This window comes from Glycine max, chromosome 10, assembly GCF_000004515.6.
Source record: "Glycine max cultivar Williams 82 chromosome 10, Glycine_max_v4.0, whole genome shotgun sequence".
NCBI classification, from domain to species: domain Eukaryota; kingdom Viridiplantae; phylum Streptophyta; class Magnoliopsida; order Fabales; family Fabaceae; genus Glycine; species Glycine max.
In genome coordinates, this window is record NC_038246.2 from 38,737,838 (window position 1) to 38,764,344 (window position 26,507).

At 33.1% G+C, this 26,507-nt stretch overlaps 5 protein-coding genes and 2 non-coding genes across 10 annotated transcripts; 3 read left to right on the forward strand and 4 right to left on the reverse strand.

Annotated features, from left to right (window-relative positions):
• The first annotated feature begins 519 nt into the window (after nucleotides 1-519).
• LOC100809797 (glycine-rich domain-containing protein 2) lies at nucleotides 520-4,588 on the forward strand. Of its 3 annotated transcripts, none has more exons than XM_041005741.1 (8): nucleotides 520-951; nucleotides 1,035-1,152; nucleotides 1,237-1,644; nucleotides 1,788-2,066; nucleotides 2,501-3,021; nucleotides 3,123-3,247; nucleotides 3,713-3,834; nucleotides 3,972-4,588. In XM_041005741.1, exons 1-8 carry the CDS (start codon nucleotides 755-757, stop codon nucleotides 4,512-4,514), a joined length of 2,313 nt encoding a protein of 770 aa, XP_040861675.1. In that variant the 5' UTR covers nucleotides 520-754; the 3' UTR covers nucleotides 4,515-4,588. The 3 variants fall into 3 exon arrangements, with proteins under 3 accessions (XP_040861675.1, XP_040861676.1, XP_040861674.1); XM_041005742.1 differs by having other exon boundaries at nucleotides 3,718-3,834; XM_041005740.1 differs by having other exon boundaries at nucleotides 521-951; nucleotides 3,718-3,878.
• Nucleotides 4,589-5,964: 1,376 nt separating this feature from the next.
• Nucleotides 5,965-8,609, forward strand: LOC100810329 (pectinesterase). The gene is made up of 2 exons (XM_003535283.4): nucleotides 5,965-7,151; nucleotides 7,793-8,609. Exons 1-2 carry the CDS (start codon nucleotides 6,257-6,259, stop codon nucleotides 8,491-8,493), a joined length of 1,596 nt encoding a protein of 531 aa, XP_003535331.3. The 5' UTR covers nucleotides 5,965-6,256; the 3' UTR covers nucleotides 8,494-8,609.
• A 1,336-nt stretch (nucleotides 8,610-9,945) lies between these two features.
• Nucleotides 9,946-12,792, forward strand: LOC100810853 (probable pectinesterase/pectinesterase inhibitor 21). The gene is made up of 2 exons (XM_003535284.4): nucleotides 9,946-11,184; nucleotides 11,909-12,792. Exons 1-2 carry the CDS (start codon nucleotides 10,119-10,121, stop codon nucleotides 12,610-12,612), a joined length of 1,770 nt encoding a protein of 589 aa, XP_003535332.1. The 5' UTR covers nucleotides 9,946-10,118; the 3' UTR covers nucleotides 12,613-12,792.
• A 4,337-nt stretch (nucleotides 12,793-17,129) lies between these two features.
• LOC100500164 (uncharacterized) lies at nucleotides 17,130-19,108 on the reverse strand. The gene is made up of 5 exons (NM_001250860.2): nucleotides 19,039-19,108; nucleotides 18,841-18,930; nucleotides 17,966-18,094; nucleotides 17,689-17,871; nucleotides 17,130-17,522 (listed from the first exon to the last, which is right to left on the reverse strand). Exons 1-5 carry the CDS (start codon nucleotides 19,039-19,041, stop codon nucleotides 17,364-17,366), a joined length of 564 nt encoding a protein of 187 aa, NP_001237789.1. The 5' UTR covers nucleotides 19,042-19,108; the 3' UTR covers nucleotides 17,130-17,363.
• Nucleotides 18,293-18,377, reverse strand: LOC112998255 (small nucleolar RNA snoR53Y). The gene has a single exon (XR_003263291.1). It is a non-coding gene; the product is annotated as a small nucleolar RNA snoR53Y (small nucleolar RNA).
• LOC112998252 (small nucleolar RNA snoR69Y) lies at nucleotides 18,682-18,778 on the reverse strand. Its single transcript, XR_003263289.1, has one exon. It is a non-coding gene; the product is annotated as a small nucleolar RNA snoR69Y (small nucleolar RNA).
• Nucleotides 19,109-21,598: 2,490 nt separating the features above from the next.
• Nucleotides 21,599-24,912, reverse strand: LOC100795095 (uncharacterized). 2 transcript variants are annotated; one of them, NM_001254486.2, is given in 4 exon segments: nucleotides 21,599-21,972; nucleotides 22,358-22,698; nucleotides 23,069-23,418; nucleotides 24,725-24,853. In NM_001254486.2, coding segments are annotated over 4 exon segments (852 nt in total). In that variant the 5' UTR covers nucleotides 24,828-24,853; the 3' UTR covers nucleotides 21,599-21,914.
• Between the last annotated feature and the right edge of the window lie 1,595 nt (nucleotides 24,913-26,507).

The following is a 26,507-nucleotide window of genomic DNA, read 5'->3' on the forward strand; positions in this document are numbered from 1 at the left end:
TTTAAGTTTAATTGTTGTTTATTTATACTGTTTTATGGTTAAACTAGTTATTATTTAAATTTTATTTAATTATTAACACAATTTTATTATTTAATAATAAAATTTTCAAACCACAAAAATTAAATCAAACTAAATTAAAAAAAGTAATTTAATTTAGTTCATATTTTATAAATAATTTAAATTGAATCAAATTGCATCACATTTGATTTTTTTACTTGATTGAGACTAAACTTTAAGTTAAAATTACACCGCAAACAACTCTGCTCACATATGATTAATAATTTCTTTAGTTTTATGTTTTTTAAGGTAATTATTATTTTTATATCAAGAACTAAAATAGTAAAAAATAACTTTAACTGAATACATCTAAAACTTTTTTTTTCTTTATAAAATTGATAAATTAACTTACCAAAGAAATACTCTATTAGTATTATTTTCTTTTAATGTGTGTGCATTGGAGCTTTTTTAGAATTAATTGAAAACTAGAGCAGTACTAATTGAATGGAATTGCACACTCCTGAATCCTGAATGGAATTGACACGGGATCGTCACACGTGGTCAAACAGGGTCACCTTAACTCCATCTCTGTTTTCCGTTTATTCTCTTTGCTCCCAGCTCCGACAAACAGCACAACACAACGTCTTCATCCATTTCAACACCTCTCATTGACCACACAACCATTTTTCTCTCTCTGCACTCTCCAATCATGCGCCTAACTTACTAACAACTCTTCAACTTTATAGCCACCGAAACGATGTCGGAGAATCTCGACGCTTCCGAAATCTCGCCGAGCACTTCGTCCGCAAGTCTCGGCGAGACGCCGGAAATTGCCGCCATACCACTCGGAATCGATCTCGTGTCGGCGGCCAGGCGAAATATCTGCTTCTTGAGGACCGTGGCGGATTCTTTGTGGCTTCACCACACGCCCATTATGGTCGAAGCCGTAAGAAGGTCAACTCTTTAGACTAAATAGCACTCCCCTCGTGTGTTTTCTTGTTACAGTAATCTAATCTGACGGTGGAGCGTTTTTGCAGGTACCATGATTTCTGGATGCCGTTGATTGCTGATCTCACGCTGCAAAACTCTTCCCCTCCCATGATTCTTCCTCCCCTTGACATCCACTGGGTTTGGTTCTGTCACACTTTAAACCCCGTAAGTTCGTTATCCTTGAAAAATATATATATTTTTTTTAAAAAAAGCAAAATTTATTCAGTATTTAATGATGTTTTATTTTAGGTGAGTTACAGGGAATACTGTGAAACGAGATTCTCGAAGCTGATTGGCAAAGCGGGAATCTTTGACGAAGAGAACAGAGAGTACGCGTTGATGCGGTGCATGGAGATTTGGAGCAGTAGATACCCGTTGGAGTCGTTTGAGAACGAGGCGAGTTGGGATTCGCAGGATTCGGATACTGTGGCTGTTGTTGGGGGGAGTTTGAAGGAGAGAGTGTTTAAGGAAGTTGAAAAGCAGAGGGTGTTGTTGTGTTCCATGTTTGTAGAACCGTACAGGTCCGAGATGGTGTACTTGATTGCAGCGAGACAGCGATACAAGGCTTTCTTGTTTATGCTGCAGAGGTTCACACGTGAGTTCTCTTCGCGCTTGGTTCCTACTTCGGACATTCTCTTAATGTGGCTGACCCATCAGGTGCGTTTCACCTTGACTTCAATTTCGTTTATTGAATTATTTGTTCTTTTGGTGACTTTCTTTTCTTCCTATGTTAATTTTCTCAATTCCTCTTTTCTGATTCTCGTTTATATTACTTTAATTGTTTTGTTTTGATGGAGTAGAGCTACCCAACAGTGTATTGTGAAGATTTGAAAGCATTAGCTATAGAAGGTGATCTGCAGAAGGTGGCAACTCTGTCTGAAACGGTGAAGGAAAAGGAGTCTGAAGAAACCAAGAAGTTGTGGGATAGGGCGTTTAATCAACCTTATGAGAAAGCTGGTGGAGAGGTGCCTTTTATGTTGGACGTTGTTACCTCAATCAAATCCCCTGTCTATTGGGAGGAATCAGGCACAGATGTCAATACAAAATACAGGTCCATGCTTCCAAGATTTTTATTGGAGGTCAATTTCATATTCTCTTTCTCTATATGCTTCTTTTGCTGTCTTTTCTTTTATACTTGCTAGAATGTTGTGGACTGGATTGCAATTTTCTGTTCAGTCTTTGTTGTAAGTGACATAAAGTAGTTTTGTTTGGTTAATGTTAAGGGACACCATCATCAACTTGGTTGTAGAAACAGTAGAATCTGATAGCCATATTCTTTGGCTTTAGTTTGCCTAAACACGAGGATGTTATTTAATACACCATTCAATTCTTTCTGTTGGTAATTTTTTCATACATCTATGAGGAACCTACTCCAAGCTTCTATGCAATAGTGTATAAGTGGTGGTGTTGCAACAATATGTAGCATCTTTCAGACAATACCTGCTCTAGAATATCATGGACATATATGACAGTATTGCAAAAGAATAAAGTGTGTCTAATTTTTACAATGCAGGCCTGTGTGTTTGTGAGGCTTAAGCAAAGAATAACAACATTGCAGAAGGATATAAACCATGATTTCCTACACCTCCGAATAGTAAGGTGTCATAGTGAACTAAAGCTAGATAAAGCCTTGTCCAAGTTCACCAATGATTCATGGAAAAAAGCTTGGCACTTTTACTGTGAGTTTGGGACTAAGGGAGTTATGTTTGAGTATCGTCGTCATGGTGGTAACTGCCTAAGAGGAAGTAGCCTGCTAGATACTGTTTCGTTCCGCTGGAATGATTTATTGAGAGCAGATTCTTTAACTTTGGAAAAGGAAGTTAGTCAACAGGTGAATGTTGTTACGTCAATAACCCCACCAGTTCAGGCACCATACTTGTTGAAATGTGTACCTGATCGAGTCACTGATGATTCTGGGGCTATGATATCTGATGTGATTCTGAAGATGAATAGTTATCGTCCACAAGAAGGGCGATGGTTGTCTCGCACAGTTCTTGATCATGCAGGGAGAGTGTGTTTTGTTATTAGAATTAGGTGAATTTCATGAACTCTACCTTGATAATAAGAGATACTGGGTACAGTTAATACTGCAATACCATTTTGTACTTATTAACAGGCAAATATTTCAACTACAGGGTAGGAGGAGGATTTTGGAGAAGAGGGGGTGAAGCTCCTTCAGCTGTAAAATGGGAAGATAGGATTATAGAGATACGGGAAGGATCTTGGTCTTATGTTGCTGGTTACATTGGTAGAGCACCTGGTATGTTTTATGTTCAGGTTACATAAATTTAATCGTGGTAGATCTGTCTTAACTTCCTTGCATAGTTCAAAAACTATACTTCTGCTCAGAAAATATCTTGCTTTCATATCTTATTTCTTTGATTCTTTCATATTAGTTCAGATTCAGAAGTTGTCTGAAGGTAGTTTATATTTCACGTTGAGAAAAAAATCTCAGCCTTCAATACTTGTCAAAGATAGGCCCCCCCACCGCACTCCTAAATTGGCTATATTCTGTGACATTATGTTTGGCTTCTACTAAGCCTTGGTCCTATCTCTTTATAATTTAGCTATATTAGGTGTTGTGAAGTAATACTTGAACTTCATGTTTTTATGTCTCCCTCTTGATATGATGCTTGTTTGACGACATAGTTATAATACAAAATTATATTTCTGCTCCTATCCTTGTGGAGCAAATCTCAAATATTTCTTTTTTGTTTCTGTCTAGTACAGAGAAGGTGGTGGCCACTGCAACACCAAAGGAACCTACTGAACAATGTAAAGCTGCATGGTGCTTTTCAACAGGAGATGAACTTACAATACAATGGGAGTCATCACAATCAGTGTCAGGTCTCACCTTTAGTTTGCTAAATCAAACATCTCTAGAGTCATCGGTAGAGTGTCAACTTCCCTAAACATTATCCTAAAATCCTTCAAATTTTGCTTCTTAATCTGGCTAACTCCCAAGTTGCAATCATCAATTGCAGGTACAGTTATTGAGAGGGAGGCAGATGCAATATCAAGTAAAGAAAACAAAGTCAAAGAGAAAAGGCGAAGACATGAAAATCGAGTTAGAGGAGAAAGAGATCGAGGGAGAAGAAGACGAGGAGAGTTTTATAACAGTAGTCCGTTTCACAGAAGATAACCCAGATGGAAAAGCAACTGCTCTTCTAAATTGGAGGCTATTGGTTGTTGAAGTATTGCCAGAAGAAGATGCAGTACTGATGCTTCTCCTTTGCCTTTCAATACTCAAAAGTGTATCAGAAATGAAGAAACAAGACGTGGGAGGCTTGTTGGTGAGGAGAAGATTAAAAGAAGCAAGGCTTGGAAGTAGGGATTGGGGTTCTGTGATACTTCATCCATCTTCATGGTCATCATCCATTGATTCAACTTATCTTCAACCCTGGCATTGGAATGCTGTGGTTGTCATGAAATCTGATGCTGTAGATCAGCTGAAAAGGTATCCAACATTAAGTCCATCACCAGTGGAAGGTAGTGACAAGTTATACAAACAAGGAATTTTAAGTTAAGCCTGTCTTCAATTTTAGCAAGTACTATTACTATCATTAATTGCAAAAATAAAATAAAAAATTGCTTGCTTCAAGTTCACATTTTTTCTGTTCAAAATTCTGAGCCAGAAAAGTTTGTTTGGAGCATAAAATCCCCTCCTCCATAATTTTAGCTGTGTGCGTGTACAAATTTTATTCAAATTCAATTGAGTTTAACTGAATTTAGTTTATATTTTTTAAAATAAAAAATTAATTATATAACTTATATATAGTTGAATCAAAATTTTAACGTTTGAGAAATATTGAATTCAATTGAATGCAAAATGCCATTGATTTGGTATTTTCTTAACTAATATTTTCATTTTGTACTAATTTCTACTTATATTAATTATACAGACTATATATAATAAGATAATAAATTATATATGAAAGTTGACGATTTAAATCAAGAATGAATAGTGCATGCACTACAATGTAATGTAAAGGCTTTTCCTTTTAATTATAAATTCTTATGTCCAGTAAATTAATTTATTTTTCAATAACTTATTCTATATTTAATTGCGTTTTTCAATAACTTCCTTAAAAGTTATATTTAACTATGATATATGGTTGATTAACACTTTTACACATACGGTTTACTCTATAACCAAATTCCAATGTAGCGATCCCTTCTATTTTGGTCAAAAGTAAGGTAAACTGCGATTCTTTGCGGCACATGTTTCTTATTGTGACAGTGTAGCCAATTGAAGGTTGCATGCTTGCAGCACATGCTATTTAATGTGATAGTGTAGTCATTTCATTTTTACATATATAATGTTATTTTCCGTCGCATGTTTTTTTAATGAGTATTTCTTTTTATATATCTGTACTTTCCTCAAATATTATTAATCAAATATAATTAATCTCAAATTAAATTTTAAAACTTGATTCACCCATGTTAAATGAAGATAAAAGGATTAATTTAAGATGATTGAGAGATAAATTTTTGGTTAGTTGTAAGGGTAATGCGTGAAATGCATATCTAAAGGAGAGAAGAGAAAAATATATTGAGATTAATTGTCTAATTAGGATAGTGAGAATAGCGAAATTAAGTCCTAGGTTTCAAGTTCTATATTTTAATTTATCTTATAGAAAGTAAATTTATTTTAATTAAACAAAACTATTGAAGTTCAATTTGGAGATTGATGGTTAAGAAGTAGAAGGTTATTTGAGATGATTGAAAAATAAATTTCTGGCTAGTTACAAAGGTAGTATATTTAATACGCTTCTAAAAGACAGAAGAATGAGAATATATTATCGATATAGTGTCTAGTTAAGAGATAAGGAAAGTGACACTGACAATAATAAATTATGTAAATTATAATTTATAATATAGAATTAGATTTGATTTCTTTTTACAACTGGCGTGCGTGACTAGTCTATTATAGTCCGATATTTCTTTCCTTCTTTGATATACGCTTATACGCGTAGAATATATTTGTGAAGGCCATGAAATGGAGACGTATCACGTATGTAAAACTTTTACCTCTACGCACGTTGGAATTTAAATTTTAAACATGCGTGCCTTCCACTAACTCAAGCTTTTGTTCGTTGATTGAAATCAAGTTATAATGAGAACCATAACTATGTGAATAATGTGACCATGTCCTTTCTTACAATTCGACACCGTTTTCGCACCCTGAAGTGTAGTCAAGTTAATGCAGCTAAATATAAATATGCAATAGCTTAAGTTAAGTCTTCACAAGCATAAACCCAATATTGCTATGGCCACAAACATGAAAATATGCACTACCTTGTACACCCTTGTTTTCCTCTTCACCCTCTGTCTTTTTTCATCACATGCAGCTTTCTCCTCCACTCCAAATGGCTCATGCGACACCACACCCTACCCAGCATTCTGCAAAACTACTCTGCCAGCTTCTCAATATTTATCCATACAAGACCAATGCCGTTTCTTCCCTCAGCAATCCTTATCAATCACAAAAACCATTTTCAATTTGGTCTCTTCTTATCTCAGAGACCCCTACACCATTCCTCATTCAACAGTGCACGCCCTTGAAGATTGTCTTAATCTTTCAGAACTTAACTCTGATTTCTTGTCCAATGTCCTCCAAGCCATTGAAAACACCCTGGCTAGCTATGAGGTCTATGACTTACAAACCTTGCTTAGTGCAATTTTAACTAACCAACAAACGTGCTTGGATGGTTTTAAAGAGGTAACACCCTATCCTATAGTTACCAATGCCTTATCAAGTCCTCTTTCTGATGCAATCAAACTATATAGCACATCTTTAGCCCTTTTCACCCGTGGTTGGGTTAGTGCAGCCACCACCACCACAGGAAGTTCAACCACGGTTGAGACTATTATTAATAGAAAGTTGCTGCAAACAAGCGTTGACGACAATGTGGTGGTGAACCCAGATGGGTCTGGGGATTTCGCCACCATAAATGATGCAATACATGCTGCACCTAACAATACCGGTACCAACAACGGGTACCATGTAATTTATGTTGTCGCTGGGATTTACAATGAGTACGTGTCTGTTCCTAAGAGCAAGCAGAACCTAATGCTCGTTGGAGATGGCATCAACCGCACTGTGCTCACTGGCAATCGCAGCGTGGTCGATGGCTGGACCACTTTCCAATCTGCCACTTTCGGTGAGCTATGTTGAAAGCTCACGTTAGATATAGCTATCATGTTCTAAAATGTCACGTATTATCTGTTTATGCATGCTCATTAATTCCAGTACTTGGGTCGGATAAGGAGTTGAAATCTAAGTTATTTAGATATTATTCTTAACACAAAGTTCTCAAATCCATCAGTGATATATATGAGTGGACATTTTTATGAGAGTAAAAAAAGTAAATCTAAACCATATATATAATCAACATGAATGATCAATACGGTCCCTAACCCAATTAATTGAATATAATATATAAATTGTTATAAATTATACTATTAATTAAGAATTTATTTTTAATTAATTTCTATGATATCTGTTTTCAATTTCTACCAATAAATAGAAAACATAAATCATCATATTTAATATTAGATAACTACTTTAAAAAAAAGTGATACGACTTTTTAAAATTCTCATGATTTATGTGTTTTAATTTTGACCAAAGGATAAATTATCAATATTTATTTCTTTGACTCTCACTAGATACTTTCTGTACATATTCTTATCAAAGATTATTTTCCTATGAGACATTCAATTTGACCTTTTGTACTTAACTTTTTCTTATGCCAATTCAGAAAATTGTCACATATTAGACTTATCTGCTTGTGTGTTGTTCAGCTGTAGTTGGAAAAGGGTTTGTTGCAGTGAACATAACATTTCGCAACACTGCGGGATCCAGCAAGCATCAAGCAGTGGCTGTGAGAAACGGGGCAGACATGTCCACGTTCTACAATTGTAGTTTTGAAGGTTACCAAGATACACTGTATGTACATTCCCTAAGGCAATTCTACAAAAGCTGTGACATTTATGGAACAGTGGACTTCATATTTGGCAACGCAGCAGCACTACTCCAGGATTGTAACATGTATCCAAGACTTCCTATGCAAAACCAGTTCAATGCAATCACAGCACAAGGCAGAACAGATCCAAACCAAAACACTGGCATCTCCATACAAAACTGTTGCATAATAGCAGCCAGTGACTTGGGTGATGCTACCAACAATTATAATGGGATAAAGACATATTTGGGTCGGCCTTGGAAGGAGTATTCGAGGACTGTTTACATGCAATCTTTCATTGATGGCCTAATTGATCCAAAGGGGTGGAACGAATGGTCAGGGGATTTTGCTTTGAGCACGCTGTATTATGCAGAGTTTGCTAACTGGGGACCTGGTTCTAACACTAGCAATAGGGTCACATGGGAAGGTTACCATCTCATTGATGAAAAGGATGCAGATGATTTCACGGTGCACAAGTTTATTCAAGGTGAGAAATGGCTGCCTCAGACAGGAGTGCCTTTCAAAGCTGGGTTACAGTGAATAATTTTGGTGCTGCTTACACACTTCAACTTGTGTTCTGATTGAATTTATTGTATCAAAGAGATACCTTATGCATCTATAAATACCTTTATATGTATGAATGCATTTTTTATGTATGTCAATAAAATTTTAAAAATAAATAAGTCAACTAACAAGTTTTTAAGAAAAGTCAGAAAGATCATTTTTCTTCATTGTATTGAAAAAACTTCAAGTGTTGATTAAAAATAATATAAGAAAAAATATAAGAATGTGGGACAATTTATCATATAGGATGACTTTATTGGTTGAGTTAAGTCTAATTCAAATTTTAAAATGATATAAAAGTTTATCTTATATCCATTAACCAGAGCCACCTTTCTAATGTTGGAATTTTATAGAATCCTTACAAAATATTACTAATCACCCGTAATACATTAGGTTGATTTCATAATAATTGATTAAACAAACGTAACGAGATTTGAATTCGTAAGTGATTTCTGATCTATGCGTTCTTCTTAGGATCTACTACAAAATGTTGCAGAGACAACGGGTAACCGGTTAACAACGTAACAAGTGGTTTCATGATTTTTTTTCAACCAGAACTTCTTTATTTCTCAACAGGACATTCGTAACTATTCATATGAAGAGAAAAGAAACTATGTGTGATGGTTCAGTGTATTAAATATCATAGTTTTCTTATAATATGTTAACAAAAGAAACTATGTGTGATGGTTCAGTGTATTAAATACCATAACTTTCTTATAACATGTTAACTTACTAGGATTCTTATTATTCCTTACTAAGTCAACACTAACTGTTTCATATTATCTCATTGTCTAAGAGACTCACTTAATTTGATCACATACAATAAAATTCACTAATAATAAATAATTAATATAATTTTCTTATAATATTAGTTCATCTTAAATGTTGAAATAGAAAATTTCAACAACTGCATATCACCTTATTATATTCTTTCTTTCCTATCTAGGCACATTTTTGTCCTTTTTTATTTGCGTATAGGTTGCCCGGCCCAAACTAACGCATAATATATACAAGATGCTAAATCCGTGCTCGCCCGAAGTTAAGCATGAACGAGAGAGAAAGGAAAGGGCGTGGACTAATGTTGGTGATTGAGATGAAGAATTCAAATAGGATTCTAATGCTAAAACTAGCACCATCCAAGATAAAAACACAAACCTCATCACTTTCTATATATTGTGCGGCTTCTGCGCTTCATCTCTTGTAGAAGAAAAAAGATATATTGCTGATCTAACATGTGACTCCAAATGTCACATTGAGCATAACCAACTTTTAAACCATTCATTCATCTATATATAAGGAAATTTCTATTTTGCCCGCCAATCAGAGATTCCCGCTCCAAAAGGGTTTGACTGAGGATTGCCATAGCCTCACAGGCCCTTTCCCAGTTTCCCTTCACTTCTTTGCGACAACACGTGCAGGAATCAAAATACAAGTTAAAATATAGAAAGAAAAAAGAATCACAAAGTTCAATTATATTTGATTTGCATGTAATTTTTCTTGTCATTTAATTACTCCAATTTGTTATTCACAATGCGTTACTCTTATTGTATTTGCATACATTTAATTTGAAGGGGTTGATAGGGGGCGCTTAATTCAAAATTATGGGGGAAGATGGACAAAGTAAGAGGAGAATCGCCATCATTGGGGTCTCTACCATCTTTCTAGTGGCTATGGTCGTGGCGGTCGCAGTTGGTGTCAATTACTTCAATTTGAACGGTGGTTCCAACGATGATGCACACGATGACAAGTCCCAAATTGCTTCCTCTGTGAAAGCGGTGAAAACCCTTTGCAAACCCACGGATTACCAGAAAGAATGCGAGAAAAGCTTGCGTGCAGAAGCTGGAAACACCACGGACCCAAGAGAACTCATCAAAATTGCCTTCAAAATAACCATTAAGAAAATGGGAAACGGGCTCAAGAAAACGGATTTCATGCACGAGGTTGAGAATGACCCTAGATCCAAGATGGCACTCGAAACATGCAAGCAACTCATGAATCTTTCCATTGATGAATTCAAGAGGTCGCTTGAGAGAATGGGAAAGTTTGATCTCAACAACCTCGACAACATCCTCAATAGTTTAAGGGTGTGGCTTAGCGGTGCAATCACGTACCAAGAGACATGCTTGGATGGCTTCAAGAACACCACCAACAAAGCAGGGAATAAGATGAAGAACTTGTTAAAGAGTACCATGCACATGAGTAGCAATGCCCTTGCAATCATATCAGAACTTGCAGACACTGTTGTGAAAGTGAATGTGACGACCAAAGATATTGGGCATCGCCAGCTTGTTGAGGATTCTGGGGACGAACATGTTTTTGGTCAACACAAGGTTATACCCTCGTGGGTTGAGGATGAGGAGGATGGTGTTGGTGTTGGTGTTCGTAGGTTACTTCATGAAAGTGCTTACAAAATCAAGCCTAATGTGGTTGTGGCCAAAGATGGTAGTGGAAAGTACAAGAGCATCAACCAGGCATTGAAGAAGGTGCCTGAGAAGAACCAAAAGCCATTCGTGATTTACATTAAAGAGGGTGTTTACCATGAGTATGTTGAAGTTGCTAAGAAAATGACCCATGTGGTGTTTGTGGGTGATGGTAGCAAAAAGACACGAATCACCGGCAACAAAAACTTCGTAGATGGACTTAATACTTACAGAACTGCCTCTGTTGGTATGTACATACATTGGATTTTCTTTTTTATTGATAAGTGATAAATGTTAGTTTGTTATTTATCATTAAAAATGTTAGTTGGAAAAATTTCAATAGGTGATTTTTCTTTTCTTTTCTTTTTTTTCCTTTCACCTTTTACTCTTTTTTAATTATTAAATAAATCAATCTTATATTTTTCATACCTTTTGTTCTTGTATATAGAGCTAACAGCATAGCTACTACTATTTACCAAAAATGAAAAATGATACTAGCTACTTTATATTTCTCCCCTTTGCTTCCATCATTTTTTTTGCCAACTCAAAATATGTTTTTTCGTTATCTCCAAATGTTAATTTTTTTGCTAGAATTTTAGTTTTTATTAGTAAGGAAATCCAACATGCAACTTTTTTCCTTCTCTCAGGTCTTCTCACTTTAATCATTATTTAACCTAGCTTATATCTCTCCAACTCAAAATATGTAAACAAAAGAAAGAAAAAATTTAGATTCAGTTTCATAGTTCTAGTGATATTATTTAGTGTGTTGTTCTTCAATTAGAAATGAAGTTTTATTTCTATAATTTATAATTTATGTTAACCTTTAATGAAAACTTTTATTGCAAAAATTAATTAATGAGAGAAAATTCGAGAAACTACAAATCATTTATTAATTAGGAGATTTTTGTAAATATATTTATTAATTACATTGGGAGTGATCATTGATTGTAAATGTTGATTTATTTATGCAGCTGTTGAAGGAGATTATTTTGTAGCCGTGAATATAGGGTTTGAGAACTCTGCTGGCCCCGAAAAGCATCAAGCAGTAGCCATAAGGGTCCAAGCAGACAAATCCATTTTCTATAAATGCTCAATGGATGGGTACCAAGACACACTGTATGCTCATGCCATGCGTCAATTCTATCGTGATTGCACAATTTCAGGCACCGTAGACTTCGTCTTTGGTGATGCAGTGGCTGTTTTCCAGAACTGCACTTTCGTGGTCAGAAAAGCATTAGAAAACCAGCAATGCATTGTGACAGCACAAGGCAGAAAAGAGAGACACCAACCATCAGGAACAGTGATCCAAGGGAGCTCCATTGTGTCAAATCACACAGAGAATCTTGATAACAAGGCTTACCTAGCGCGTCCATGGAAGAATCACTCAAGGACCATCTTCATGAACACTTACATTGAGGCTTTGATTCAACCAGAAGGGTATATGCCATGGCAAGGACAAAATGGTCTTTCGGGTATGGATAATTGTTTCTATGCCGAGTACAATAACACTGGTCCTGGCTCAAATAAATCCAAGCGTGTAAAATGGCGAGGGATCATTACCCTCACTTCAGAATCCGTAAGCCGTTACTCTCCATACAAATTTTTTCATGGAGATGATTGGATCAAAGTTACTAGGATTCCTTACTATTCTGCTGTCACGGCCCCAAAACACTAAATAGTATTTTTTTTAGCGAGGAGCATGCGTGCTAGTATATGCCTCCCGAGACTAGTAGCTTTTAATGCTTGTGTCTTTCGATCACATTTATTTTAGTTTGAAGAAGTCTTGTATATACTGTAATTTTGCCGCAAACTGCAGATAGATTATGTTCCTGCAGGATAAATAGATTAAGATGTAATTAAATCCTTCTTAGCTTTCTGAGATTTTGTTGTTAACAAATTAAATACCAGGTCTCTTTTCTATATTAAAAACCTTTTTTTGTCGTTGCAGATTAGTTGTTTTATTTTCTATATAATTTCAGTTCGTGCTTATTTATTTATATCAAAATGCAAAGGATGCATATATATACATACATATATATATATATATATATATATATATATATATATATATATATATATATATATATATATATATAGATATGGCTTTACTAAGGATGCATAATCGTATCTCACAAACCCACACAACTTAACGTAAATCATAAAAATTGAATTGGAAATAGGGTTGAATTAAGTTTTCAAATTTAAAAAAACGACCAATCTAATTTCACCTCAGCTAAACTTTTATAATTTAATTTGAACTAAAGTAGAAAGTTGAACCATGTATGGTGTGGATAACGTACAGCTCAGGTGTGCTAAGTTTTGTCCATAACAGCAGGTGGCCACGTGAAATTAAGGTGCTGGAAAATTGAATATAAAGGAAGGAGGCGTGTTAGATTGGTGCATATTGTCGAGTTTAGGTGCAGAAGGTAAACACTAAACAGAGGGATAAGATAAAGGATCGACGGAGAGCATAGTGCACAGAATGGTGGAAGTGAAAAAAGAATGTTTCTGTATCATTAATCTAATTGTATGATCATGTCATGGCATAGGAACCAACTGCAGCTGCATGGAGTGGACGATGTACCGGTTAAGTTCATCACAGGTGATGTTGGGTTGTTATACACTAACCCGGGAATGAATTAGGAGTATATCAACGACGGTGGTTTCAAGAAAGATGTGCCATCTTTGGAGGAAGTGGTCGTGCTGAAAGGGATTTGCACACTTCAACAATCACATTTATGTGCCGGTTTCCCAGGGATTTCAATGTTGGAACGCGAATAAAATCACAAATTTGTGACTTGTGACTGTTAGAGTTTGAGTCTTGTAAATCCTGGTCATAATGAAATTTGGCTCAACTTATGATTGTAATATTTGGTCAAGTAGTTTTATTAAATAATGTTGTTTGGATGAAATAAAATAAAAATCACTTTTGAATATCGTGCAGTTATTTTTTGTTTTTTGTGCTAACAAAATTTTAAGGAAGGAAATAATGTCTCAGTCCAAGTTTGCCTGCAATTCTTTTTCTTTTGTAGTAATTTAAATCAGGGAAAAACCTTATATTTAAAAAACACTTGTTGGAAATTTACATTTATTTAATCTTTAGAAACGAAGAAAAGTATGAACTTGCAACTTATGAAATTAGCATCGTATCTTTTGCTGCATGTCATTGCCTTGTCTGCTTGCAGTTTCTAACAAGAGGTCGGCGTCCCATTTATAATAATATAATACTTGATACATTGAATTTGTTACACTCGACTTTATCACAAACTATATTATATTAGTAAAATGATAAGAGGCTGCTTGAACAACACAATTTTTTTTATTAAAAGGTAAAACATTTTAATTAAATATAGGATTGTCAAAATTTTAAAATTATATTTATATTTTAGAAGTTGTTCAATTTTATTATTTAGATAAAATAGTTTTTAAATTTCTTTTTTCATACAAATTATTTTTTCAAAAAAAAGTGATTCTTTCGCTAGCAACTTTTTAAAATAAACATCATTAAATGATGCATGTTTATGATTTTTCATGGAAAAAGGTCCAAACTATGGTGTGAACGAAAGCTTATCCATTTTGTAGGCTTAATTATGATCCATAACCTGATCTCAAATCCATGAATTTAATTGATCACAAACGAAATAGCCTACAACATGCGATTTTACACTGTCTTCGAAAACTTATTCACATAGTATGAAAATCCTCCGAGATTTAACAAGCTCCTGCCAACTTTTGTTGAGACATCGAAACTAGCACAATTCTTTTTTGTTTATTCTTTTGGTGCCTAGCTAGTTTTTTGGATTTTTGTTTTTAATCTCAAACAAAACTTTTAAAATTTTTAGTCTATATACTTTTACTCTTGACAATTTAGATCCTTGTGTTAACTAACAACATGTAACATTGACATTAAAATTAAGTCCAATTCACGTCATTAAAAAAGTCTAATGAATGTGTATTTTTTTTAATCTTATTTTTAATTCGATCATCATCAAATGAGATATTAAAAACACAACTTATAAAAAAATAATTACATTTGTCCATTGATCAAACTCATTAATGATATGATAGGTCATATGGGAGCTCCCCGTTAATTTACTAAAATACTATAGAGCATGCTTGATGCGAAATAAGCTAATACAATGATTTGTATAAAACCTAAAATGTAAGTTTTTTAGGCTTTGCCATAATATTGATTCTCATTAAATAAATTGATTTATAACTTAAAAATTGATCTAATGGTATGCTTGCATTAAAATAAATAGAAAAACCATTTACATAGATCTCTAATTTGGTTATAATTTTCAGCATATATACTCCAATAGATTACATTAAAATAATTATAGTTTAAAAGAATCCTTTGTATAAGAAAAAGTGAGCTAATTTTTTTCTCCTAATTATGAGAAGAAGCATAGATTTATTTAGTTTCAAGATGTATTAATTGTTAAATTTTTTTTATACTTCTAACATTGTGAAATCTATTAATAAGGTGTCCACTCATTTTTTTTTATGTAAATGAATGCATTTATTGACATATTGGCAATATAAATCATATTTGTTGGTAGATAAAAAAAAACTATCCTTAATTATGTGGTGTCAATGGATATTACCACTAATTAAATAATTTAATTCTATGAATATTTTTGAATAAAATTTAAATTTTTTACATTATTAATTTAAATTATTAACTAATTTATTTTTATTAATCTTAAAATTTATTTATTTATTTCATATAAAAAAGACGAGAGGAACTGAGAGTACTATATATAAGTATAAATAATTTTTTTTCCAAAGACATGAGGACCTTTGAATTTTGAAAATTAAAAAAAAAAATCAAAAAATGAACACGAGGACACAGTGATACATGTTTTTAAAATTTTGAAAAGTTAAAAATAAAAATTAATTTCAAAAAATGAAACATAAAATAAACACAGTGCCACTTATCAATGTGTCTGAGACTGCGTTAGAATCACGTTGAAAGGAAAAAATGCACGCACTTTTCGATGCAAAAACGGGGGAGTTGCTTTTACATTGCGTTAAAAGGATAAAAAGAACGCAGATTCAAACACACCGTATTTTTCCATTTCCATATTAGTGAGAATGATATAGTTTGAAGCAGCAGAAGACGTGAGCAATCACATTTATGACTTTATTAGCAAGTTCTGAAACTGAATCATTCAAAAGGAATCAAACACTCTCTTAATAGTGGATCTGCACCCTCTAAAATTTAGTTGAATCAATTACCGCCTACACCATTTTGTTGTAAGTTTTGCAAACTGGATTCTTTAAAGCTCATTTTGTATTCTTGTTTGTGCCATAATAAAGCATTCTCATTTGAATGTTGAATGTTGATGGTAAAAATTAAGTCCGTAAAACAATGATCCTAAGTCCCAGTTCCATTGGAGAAGCAAATGACTTTATCATTATCATTTAGTGATTTTGAAATGCTATCAACATTCTCCTTCCTCTAAATTATGAATCTCACTTATTTAACGAATTCTTCCGCAAGTTTATAGTTGTTAATTAATTTTAACCAAATAAAGTGTTAGAAATAATATGGTTGAGAATGTATTACTGGCTGCAGCCAGAAAATGAGTATGATAGTTGACTTACTAAAAAAATGTCTGGAAACTACAGATAAATCCCACTTATCTTACCAAGCATTAGGATGAAAATTAGTAACTAAAGGGTGTTTGGTTTGCCTATTTTCTGTTTTTATTTTTACTGAAAATAAAAAATGGTGATAAAAAAATATTTGATTGAATTTTTTAAAACATTTTCAGTGAAACTGAAAATGAAAACAAAAAACAACCAGAAAATGAAAACAATAAAATTTCGTTTTTTCAGTTGAAAATATGAACCTCATTTTGGATAAAATGAAAATGAAATGACAATGAATGTAATTTTAAACAAATTTAAAAATACAAAAAAGACAAGAAATCAATATATCATAAATTTTCAGTGTTTTTATTTCCTAAAAACAGAAAATAAGAAATCAAACCAAACATATTTTTAGAATTCTAATATTTTAAAAATAAAAATAAATTTCAGAAAATGAAAACACAAACCAATCACACCCTAAGTCGTCCAAAATTTCGTAATTTGCTATAGTGAGTTAAGCAAGAGTCGAAAAATTAAAGGTACACTTTAGCCAGGCAAGTTAATAGGTATTAAGTAGAAGACAAGGTTCATGTCTAATTCATAAAGAACAAGCATGCATCACGTAATTAACGATTATCAATTCTCTAGCATCAAAACTGAGTTAAAGCACAAACAGACACTTACTTCACTGGGAGAATAAAGGAGCCAAGAATGACAACTTCAAACTGAAAATCATATTATCAGAACACAAATAACAAGAAAACTGCTTCAACCGTCTAAGATATAAGGAAATTTTGAATTTCAGAGAATAGAACACTATTTATCACATCAAACCCTAAATCCTCTGCTGTTCCTCCTTCCTCTAGCCCTCTCAAACTTCCTTCCCTTTGCTCGAACATAAGGCTTGGTGTGGCTGTGAGGCACACCAGGAGCAGGACCAAAGTGCTTCACAGCTTCACGAGCATTCTTTGGGCCTCTAAGAAGGACCTGCATCCAATATTTTTAAATAAAATCAAGACTCATATCAAAGTTTGTTCTATCAAAATACACACAAAATTTTCACAAACAGCCATGGCAATAGGGGAAATGCAGAGCATATATAAAATCTTCCAACGACCAGGAAAAAAAAAAACTTTAAGGCACCTCTACATACCGTGTTCTGTCCCAGAGGAGCCCTGAGAGCCAACTGATCAAACGTCAAGCATTCACCACCTGCCTTCTCAATTCTTGCCCGAGCAGTCTCTGTAAACCTGAGTGCTGTGACCTTTAAGGCTGGAACTTCATAAACACGAATATCATCGGTTATATTGCCCACCACCACAGCAATCTTATCTTCCTACAAAGATTAATTTTAAAAAAAAAAAATTTGAAACTGTGACGAACAAAACTACAAAGATTACTATGAAAAATTACCAAAATAAAAGACGAACCTTCCCCTTGGTATACTTAATCAACCTTGACAAAGACAATGGGGGCTTGTTAACCTTGCTCATGAACAATCTCTTGAGTATAACGGCATTGAATTTGCTGCCAGTTCTCCGAACAAGGAAGCGATAAAGCTGATCATGTAAAAACTAATTAGAATCATTCCAAGCATATCTAAAGGGATAAATTATGTAGACATACATTTAAATAATTATTCAAGTAGGAAAAAAAGGGGGGAAAAGAATTCTTTGAAAACAAATAGACTTCTGAAACTAAAAGAAGATATCTCCAAAATAATGTGTAAACTTTCACATCTAACAATGAAATAGACTAGTTCCCTCAGTAGAATAAACTATAGGTATTAATCATATGTAATCAGAATTAGCATGGTAAAAGAGCAAAAACATCATTGGGAACCTCTATCCTTTATAGGCAAAAAAATTTCATTAATAGATTTAACGCAAATAGCATTAAGCAAATTTTAGGGTGAAATTTAACAAAGTTAAAATTCAGTAAACGGGCCATAATTCCACATTATATAATATGGAATCTATAAATTTTCGGGATTGCAGCGGATCTGCACAAACGTGATAAAAACAAGGCATAAAACAACAAACGAATTGCAGCTTCACAAAATCAAGGTTAAAGCAAGCGGTCCTAAGTGGTTTTTAAAACATCACATGTCAAGTACTTAAAGAAAATAGTATATGGCGTCTGAGAGAAGGTGGCTCAGACAAATGTGGAAAGGTATATTCCCAGACCTTGCAATGGTGAAGGTCTCATAATGAGCTGGGATCACATTTATCATCATTGACCACACAAAAAAGTAAAAATAAAATAAAAAAACAGAAAGACATAAGAGAAGTAATTTGAAACAAACCTTGACCAAGAGCTTAAGATAGATATCATTGGACTTGGGTGCTGTTCTTTTGGTTTTTTTGCTTTTACCTCCGGCCTTGAGATCGATCCCCTGCGTGTACAATTCAAATGAAAATTGTTAGAATCAGAAGAAGAAGAAGAAGAAGAAGAAGAAGATCCCTCAGGAAACAGAACAATAAGAGAGAGGAACAAGAACTACCATTGCTGCTTCCGGTCTCGGATGAGCCTACCGCACTCTCTGCTGCTGCACCTGCAATTTATGAGATAGCAAGGAAACTAGGGTTTTTTTACTCCTTTTGCTTTCATAATTCGTGGGCTTTGGAGATGGGCTGGGTTTTACTTCCGAAATATAAGCCCAGCAACTTCACTTAGTAGATTCGGCCCGTTTTTCACGTATGGACTTTGAATAAAACCTCACATAAGAAAAAAAATAAAAAAAGGCAATTGTTATTTTTACCTTCTTATTTTAATTTTTCCCTACATTAACTTTCTCTTGTAATTCTCGCTATTCGTTTTTTCTTTATACAAAAAAAATATACTTCCTCTTTTTGGTGGAGATAGAATCATATAACCCATGGAAAAAGGAAAACAAAAGGGCAAAAATATTAAAATAGAATCCAAAACTAGTTTTAAAAAGAAGAACACCCATACCATCACAGTCGAGAAGGGAACATGCATAGAAAACTGAAACACCATCCTTGATTGTCCTAAACATTTTTTTAGATAGCTTTATTTGAAAATGTATTCAAAGTTGTGAAATACTCCCTCTGATCTTTAATATAATACACTTGTAATATAATTATGCAAACCAATAAAAATAGGTTAATTAATTAATTTTATTGGGTTTTTTTTAAAAAAATACGATTAATATATCAATTTTACCTTTATTAATAATTATTAGTTTATTATGAGTGATGTAAAAATATAAAAGTTTAAAAGCATCATGCTCCACTATCAATAAATAGCATAAATATCTAGAGTATTTAATAAGAAAAAATAGTGGGGGGAAATTAAATGTCTCATAGGAATTTGTAGAATGTGTTATAAAAAGTATTATTATTTCTTTCTAAATGGTGTCTTTATAGGAGAGTTAGAGTTGTTGGTCATGATGATCTCGAGAAGTGAGGCTCGAACTCAACTATGACTAGGAAAATTGGTTTTTTTGTTGTTCTTTTTCTAGTTGTCCTTATATTATTTATGTAATTGTGTTAATATTTAATTTTATGATTCAATTTTAAAACTATATGATTTTTAAAGGTCAACACAAAAACAATTAAAAAAGGAACAACAGAAAAGTCAAGTCCATGATTAGGAGTGGGGGACAAAGTACTTAGAGTATTGGTCAATGTATGTCCAAGTCCAAGGCAGGTGGAAAACTTAGAGAATCATATAGTGTTGCACCTCCTCCCTCCACTTAGACTCAAACCCAAATGCCTCCTAGCGCTAATTTTGTAAAACGGAGTGAAGGTTCTACTAAGCATCGAACCAGTGTACAAGATTACGATACATACGCTTAAAGTCATTGGACCCATGAAGTGGTGAGGGATCGGAGAAGAAACAAAGTAGCACAAATCTCTGGACAAAATATAAGGCTAAAGTATAGAAAATATACCTTCCACTACATCACTAAATACAAAATCTACAATCTTTCTCTTTTACGACGTGACCCACTTCACTATTGCTTTGATATTTAATATTGAGAACATAAATGAGCTTAATGAGGATTATTATATTTAATAAGATGTCTTAAGCTCTTACAAATGAAAATGCATTAAAAACTTAGAAAAATTATTCCTCGTATGTTATGATATGTTTGAAAAAATTAGTTAAAAAATTAATTTATTAAATTGTAAGTATTAAATAAAACTAACTATTAAAGTAGTTGAAAAGTATAAAATAATATAAAAATAATAAAATTATAATTTATTTAAAATAGATAATTAGAAATTTTGATAAATATATTAAGGAAAAAAATAAAAAAAAATTAAAAGTTAAAAACTAATGTTTTAAAAGAAATGACGTGAAATGATGTTTTAAAAAAAACTAAAAACTACTAAAAAAAATTGTTTATTAAACAATGTAACAAATTTTTCTGCTAGAAAAAAAAATTATAAACTAGATGAAATGGGTTGTGGAAGATATTCATAATCTATTATATACCATCTAATTTTACATAATACTCTCAAATTAGACATATAATCGATTTGCTTTGAAGGTGGTATATAATTGATTATTCCAAAAACATAATTAATTATATGCCACCACTTTTAACATATTTACTCTAAGGTTGGGCATGTAACCAATTATAACTTAAGTATAATCAATTATATGTTCACATTGAAAAAAAATGGTTTGGAAGTGGCATATAATAGATTATGTGCCACCAATTTTAACAAATTTACTCTCGGGGTCTCGGGCTGGCATATTATTGATTATGCTTTAGGATAATATATTATATACCTATGTTATAAACAAAACGTTTTGTCGTGAAAAATAAAGGAATAAAAACATGTATTCACCAAGGAACATAATAGAAATTCTGTTAATAAAGCTATTTTTTTTTTTCTTTTGTTTATCTTCCAACCAACTTTAATTTAAATATTTTATCTATTTTTTACTCTCTTTCTACTCTACTTCACTTCTTTTCCTTCCTCAACCAAAAACAATGGTAATCATGTCCTTAGTAGCGAAAATTGTACAGTTTAACGAGAACACAGGTTCTATGCTGTATTTTTCTACAGAGAAAAGCCACGAGACCATGCGGAAACTCCTTTATAACCAACTTATACTTTTGTCTTAAAAAAACCATTTTTTAAGGGGGGAAAAACAGATCATTAAAAAACCTTATGACAAAAAGAAGATCGTGAAAGCAAGAGTACAAGTCGAGATTCACCTAAAAATTAGCAAAACTAATTATGTTCTGAAAATCACATACAAGGTAACACTTATCTAGAAACTCTTCTCCTATTTTCTTGAGCATTAGAAGGCCATTGTTCCATCATCCTGCCTTCAAGCTTCCTTGCGGTTCGCTTTATAGCTGCTAGTTTCTGGCGTTGGTTATGGCTTTTCCTTTTGCTACATGAGTAGCATATATAAATAGAAGATAAGCATCATTCCAACAATAATTATAGGCCTGTTAGAATAAAAAATTTTATAGGCACTTATAGATGAAAAAAAAATCAAATAAGTTTCTTCATAAGTTACAATTAACTTATGTATAAGTTAGAAATAAGCTTTTAAAGAAACTAATAGAAGAGAACTTCTACAAATTACTCAATGAACGTACACTAAACACTACAAAAAGAAAGTCAATAACAAATTCCAAGATTCTGTTTAAGACGCAACTGTATTTGAATTCGGCACTGTGTCAAAGGGGAAAATATTATTTCCATCACAACTATATACAGTTAGACAGCATGTACCAAGTAAAGAAAAATGGGACTAAAACAATACTTGGAAAAGAAAAGCATGAAGAACAAAAATGCACGGCTAGGAAAGAAAAAGGACTGCGTTCTGACCTTATAAACACCAAGCCTGCTGTTAGAACCATCCCTCCTATAGCCCAAGAAACTTTTTCACCAAATGGCATTTCCCTCACCCATTGCTGGAAATCATCCAACATCCTCAAGCTCTCACCTTTCCGAGTCAACTCAAATTGTGAAGCCTTCCATGAATCGGCAACAGAACCTAGACTTGCTTTATCACCATAGCAAGAAGTTTCTTCTGAGGCAATATGTACAATATCGGATTCGGATGGTTTCACTCGAAAACCTGCAGCAAGACAAAGATCTGTACCATTGGAGACCCATTCAGCAGCCCTACCACATACAAAGTCATTTACTCCACAAGGTGCTAGAATCTGGTGTTTCAAGTCAATAAAAAAAAATGGGCATAAGGTAACAAGTTAAAATTTCATGTTCTGGTATTAAAAAGGCAAAAATAAACATACTGAACTCTCTACCCCACAAAAAAATACTGAGAAGATCTAAAACTTAAAAACATTATGTTATGAATTATTAACAACCAATCCTGTGAGCTATCCTGCACTGTACAACAGCTTCTCAAATGAATGTTTGGGAAGAGAGAAAAGTAAACGAAATGGCAACAAAAACTAAATGGAAAAAATATACAAACTTTTGTTTTTTAACAACTGATGCAGGACACTGAACTTATTTTCATAATCTTGTATAAACAATTTTGAAAAGAGAGAGAGACAGTCATCCAGGTACCTGTGTTTTCACATCCATAGAGAAGTATGCATTTGAGCATGCCTCATAAATTCTCTCGCATAAAGATGCACAAATAAGAGGAGGTCCAGGCTGAGTACCAACACGTGGATCGCATATGGAACATTCCAACAGTTCCCATAAGTGCAAGCACTCTTGGCTAGCTTCCCCAGTAGAAGCAAGCTTCCTTACAGACAGAAGTGCAGGATGTGTATGGGTTACATCGCAGCAAGTCTTTTTGCGAAAGATCCGGCAAAGAGTCAAATCTTTAGGACCCTTTTTGGGAGTGCTACCCTCTGATTTGAAGGGAGGAAAACGACCTCCTTGAGAAACACACACTCCACTGGGTTTACCTGCATTCAGAAAAGGATAAAGAAAACTGAAAACTAAATACATAGATGAATCCTATTCTGCTATAATTTTATTTAACAAAACAGCAGTAGCAAGTTAGATAAAATGAGATTAAAACATTGACCTAGCAAAACAATTTGTTAGACATATCATTTGAATAGATACTTTGTTCAATTTAATAACCAGCTGGTTGTTTCTCATTTGATCACAAGATGCATTGAAACCCCCTTTTTTTTTAAAGAGGCACTCTCTACTTGGTTCTATGTACATTAAACACATTATTACTAGCAGACAAAGAATGTAGAAGATGTAATAAAAAAAAAAAAAATTACAAAGAAGATTGTGATTATGACATAAAAGTAACACCTATACATGTTCTGCCAATTATGACCCACAATATCATTACACTAAACAAAGTAGTTAACTTCTCATTGTGAATATATGATCGGGATTTATTACCATGATAAATTTCCAACAAAGTCATGCTTACAGCATGACATGCATATAGTAATGACAAGCTTGCCCAATTGCCCATTTTAGCTTTAGTTGATGAAACGAGAAGTTTGCAGAAACTAGAACAAAAAAATGATCCCAACAAGCTAAGCCAAATGGCAAAGACAAGAAACTGATAGATTGCATTGGTCCATGTGTGTTTCCAAGAGAAAGAAGCAAGAAAACAGAGACACAATGCAAGTACATACATGTGTTTGTAAATTCTATAAAACCAGTTTGTGACAAGTTCCCAATAAAATTCAGGTTTTTGGTTAGCTGGAGAAAGCTTGCATGATGTAAAATTTGGAACCTCCACAGGACCCATTTTTCATTTTTTTTCTTTATATCAACACCTGAGCCTATAAATTAGTCCCATTTAGTTGATTTGGGTATGATAGAATGTCCTATCTAAGAAAGATGGAACCATGCAATTGAGATCAAAGATCAATGACCCTGCTTGTGTCAGTTACTACTTATTAGTAATCAGAAATGACCCCCCCCCCCCCCCCCCCCCCAGAAGTATCACCATTCACCAACTCAAAAACATAAGTCTCCCAAAACAATTTAAGAAGCACGCCAGCGTATTAGAAAGGTACAAAATTTAAGAATTGCCCGGATCCTAAACTATCACACTACTAACTAACTAACTCACAATGTTTCGAAATTTCCCTTTCAAATTTGTGTGTATCACTGCTTAAGCTTGACATCAAATCTTATCAAGATTGAATAATGAATAAAAGGACAATCGATTATAACAAGTAAAAATTGCAAATCAATAGAAGATTTATGTTTTGAATGAAAAGAGAGAAGGTAAACCAGAGGAGTGAGGAAGGAAGATATGGAAGAAGAGGAGCAAAAGCAGGAAGCCATAATCCATGTTCTTGTTCTTGGGTACGAGCCGGTACTGCTTCCAATCCATACCCGCTAAACCACCATACTACGACCTCGATTTCATAAAGTCTTCACCCGAACACGGTGTTAATTGAATCCAATGAAAAGCTTCCAACTCTTTATTTTTTTCTTTTTTTTTGTTAAATACATCAAGGCCGAAAAACTATAAGCCCAAATCTGAGTAGCACCCCAAAAGAGGACCCAGATATTTAGGCCACTGTACTATGTCATACATGAGAGCCCAATCCGAGCCTGGACAAAACACATTTTTTTCTTCTTATATAAAATATTTTCTAACTGATTACAATAATTAATCATCCTTGAAGTTGGTAGAATCTGTCTTTATTCGACAGAGATTTTTTAATAGACACAATTTGGCATGTTTAAAATATCAGCCTTATTGATTATTTTCATGCATGGGGATTATATATATATATATATATATATATATATATATATATATATATATATATATATATATATATATATATATATATTATAAAACACTACTCAAACATCTAGTAAGAATTTTGTTAGGACTTAAAGTATATGATGAGAGTTTAATCCAAAAAAAAATAGTCTATTAAGTGAGATAGTCTAATGGCTTTAAGTTTCATATCAAATAGTTTATTATATTGAATGTAAAACTTCTAACATTATCAACCTTAATACACATGCTCCTTCGAAACTACATGATTTTTATTTTCTTTAGATAAACATAATCAATGTCATTAATTACATGAAATTTTTATGGTAAAAATATATCAACAAGAAATATTATACACATGTAATAATTTATATAACATTTTTTTATATTTATCTCCCTCCACCCATCATTTATTATATTTAAAAAAAATCTTTTTACTCTTCGTGTGCATTTTGTTGTATAAGTATCATTTATCTATTAATAAACCTAACATCATTGTAAATAGTATTGGACTTGTTTACATTTTTTTAATGGTCTTATTGTGTACAATGACAACAATGAGTATCTATATATTCTAACTCCTTGGTTACTAAGATAATCCCCGTAATTTATTTTTTTATGAAAGGGGCATGTGCAACAAGTTAAACTATTTTTTTTAACTGTTTGATCGACTATTATATATAAGGGGAATGATTAACTAAATAGGCTATTACAAGACAACGTTTCAATCATGATATCATATATAATAAAAGATTAGATTAACAAATAACAATGCATGGATTGCAAGCTAGTTGAGAACATTCTTTTTGGAGATAAACTAGTTGAGAACATATTACATATAAGTATTCTTAATCTAATCATTAGATCTTAACTATCTATTACATTGATTATTTGTATAGAATAGCGCTCATATTGACGTATATTGTCACTCCGTCCACTCGTATATTTGATTTATTTTCAGTCTTCAAAAATATTTTAAAAAAAAATCTGCTTACTAGTTACTACTTACTAATACTACAACAAATGATTAAAACCAAAAACAAAAAACCTTACATTTGTATGCAGCATTTTATACAATATATTTTGATGTCTATTAATTCTTTTTAACCCATCACTTATTGCATCTCATTGTGCTCTCACTTTCTCTTTATTAATGAATTGTATGTATACAGATAAGAGACCAAAAGAAAAGTGACATTTTCATTTTTCAGTTACAAAACTTGTTTAAACGTGTTGTTAAAAAAATGAGGTTCCGACATAAAGACGTGTATGTATATTCTA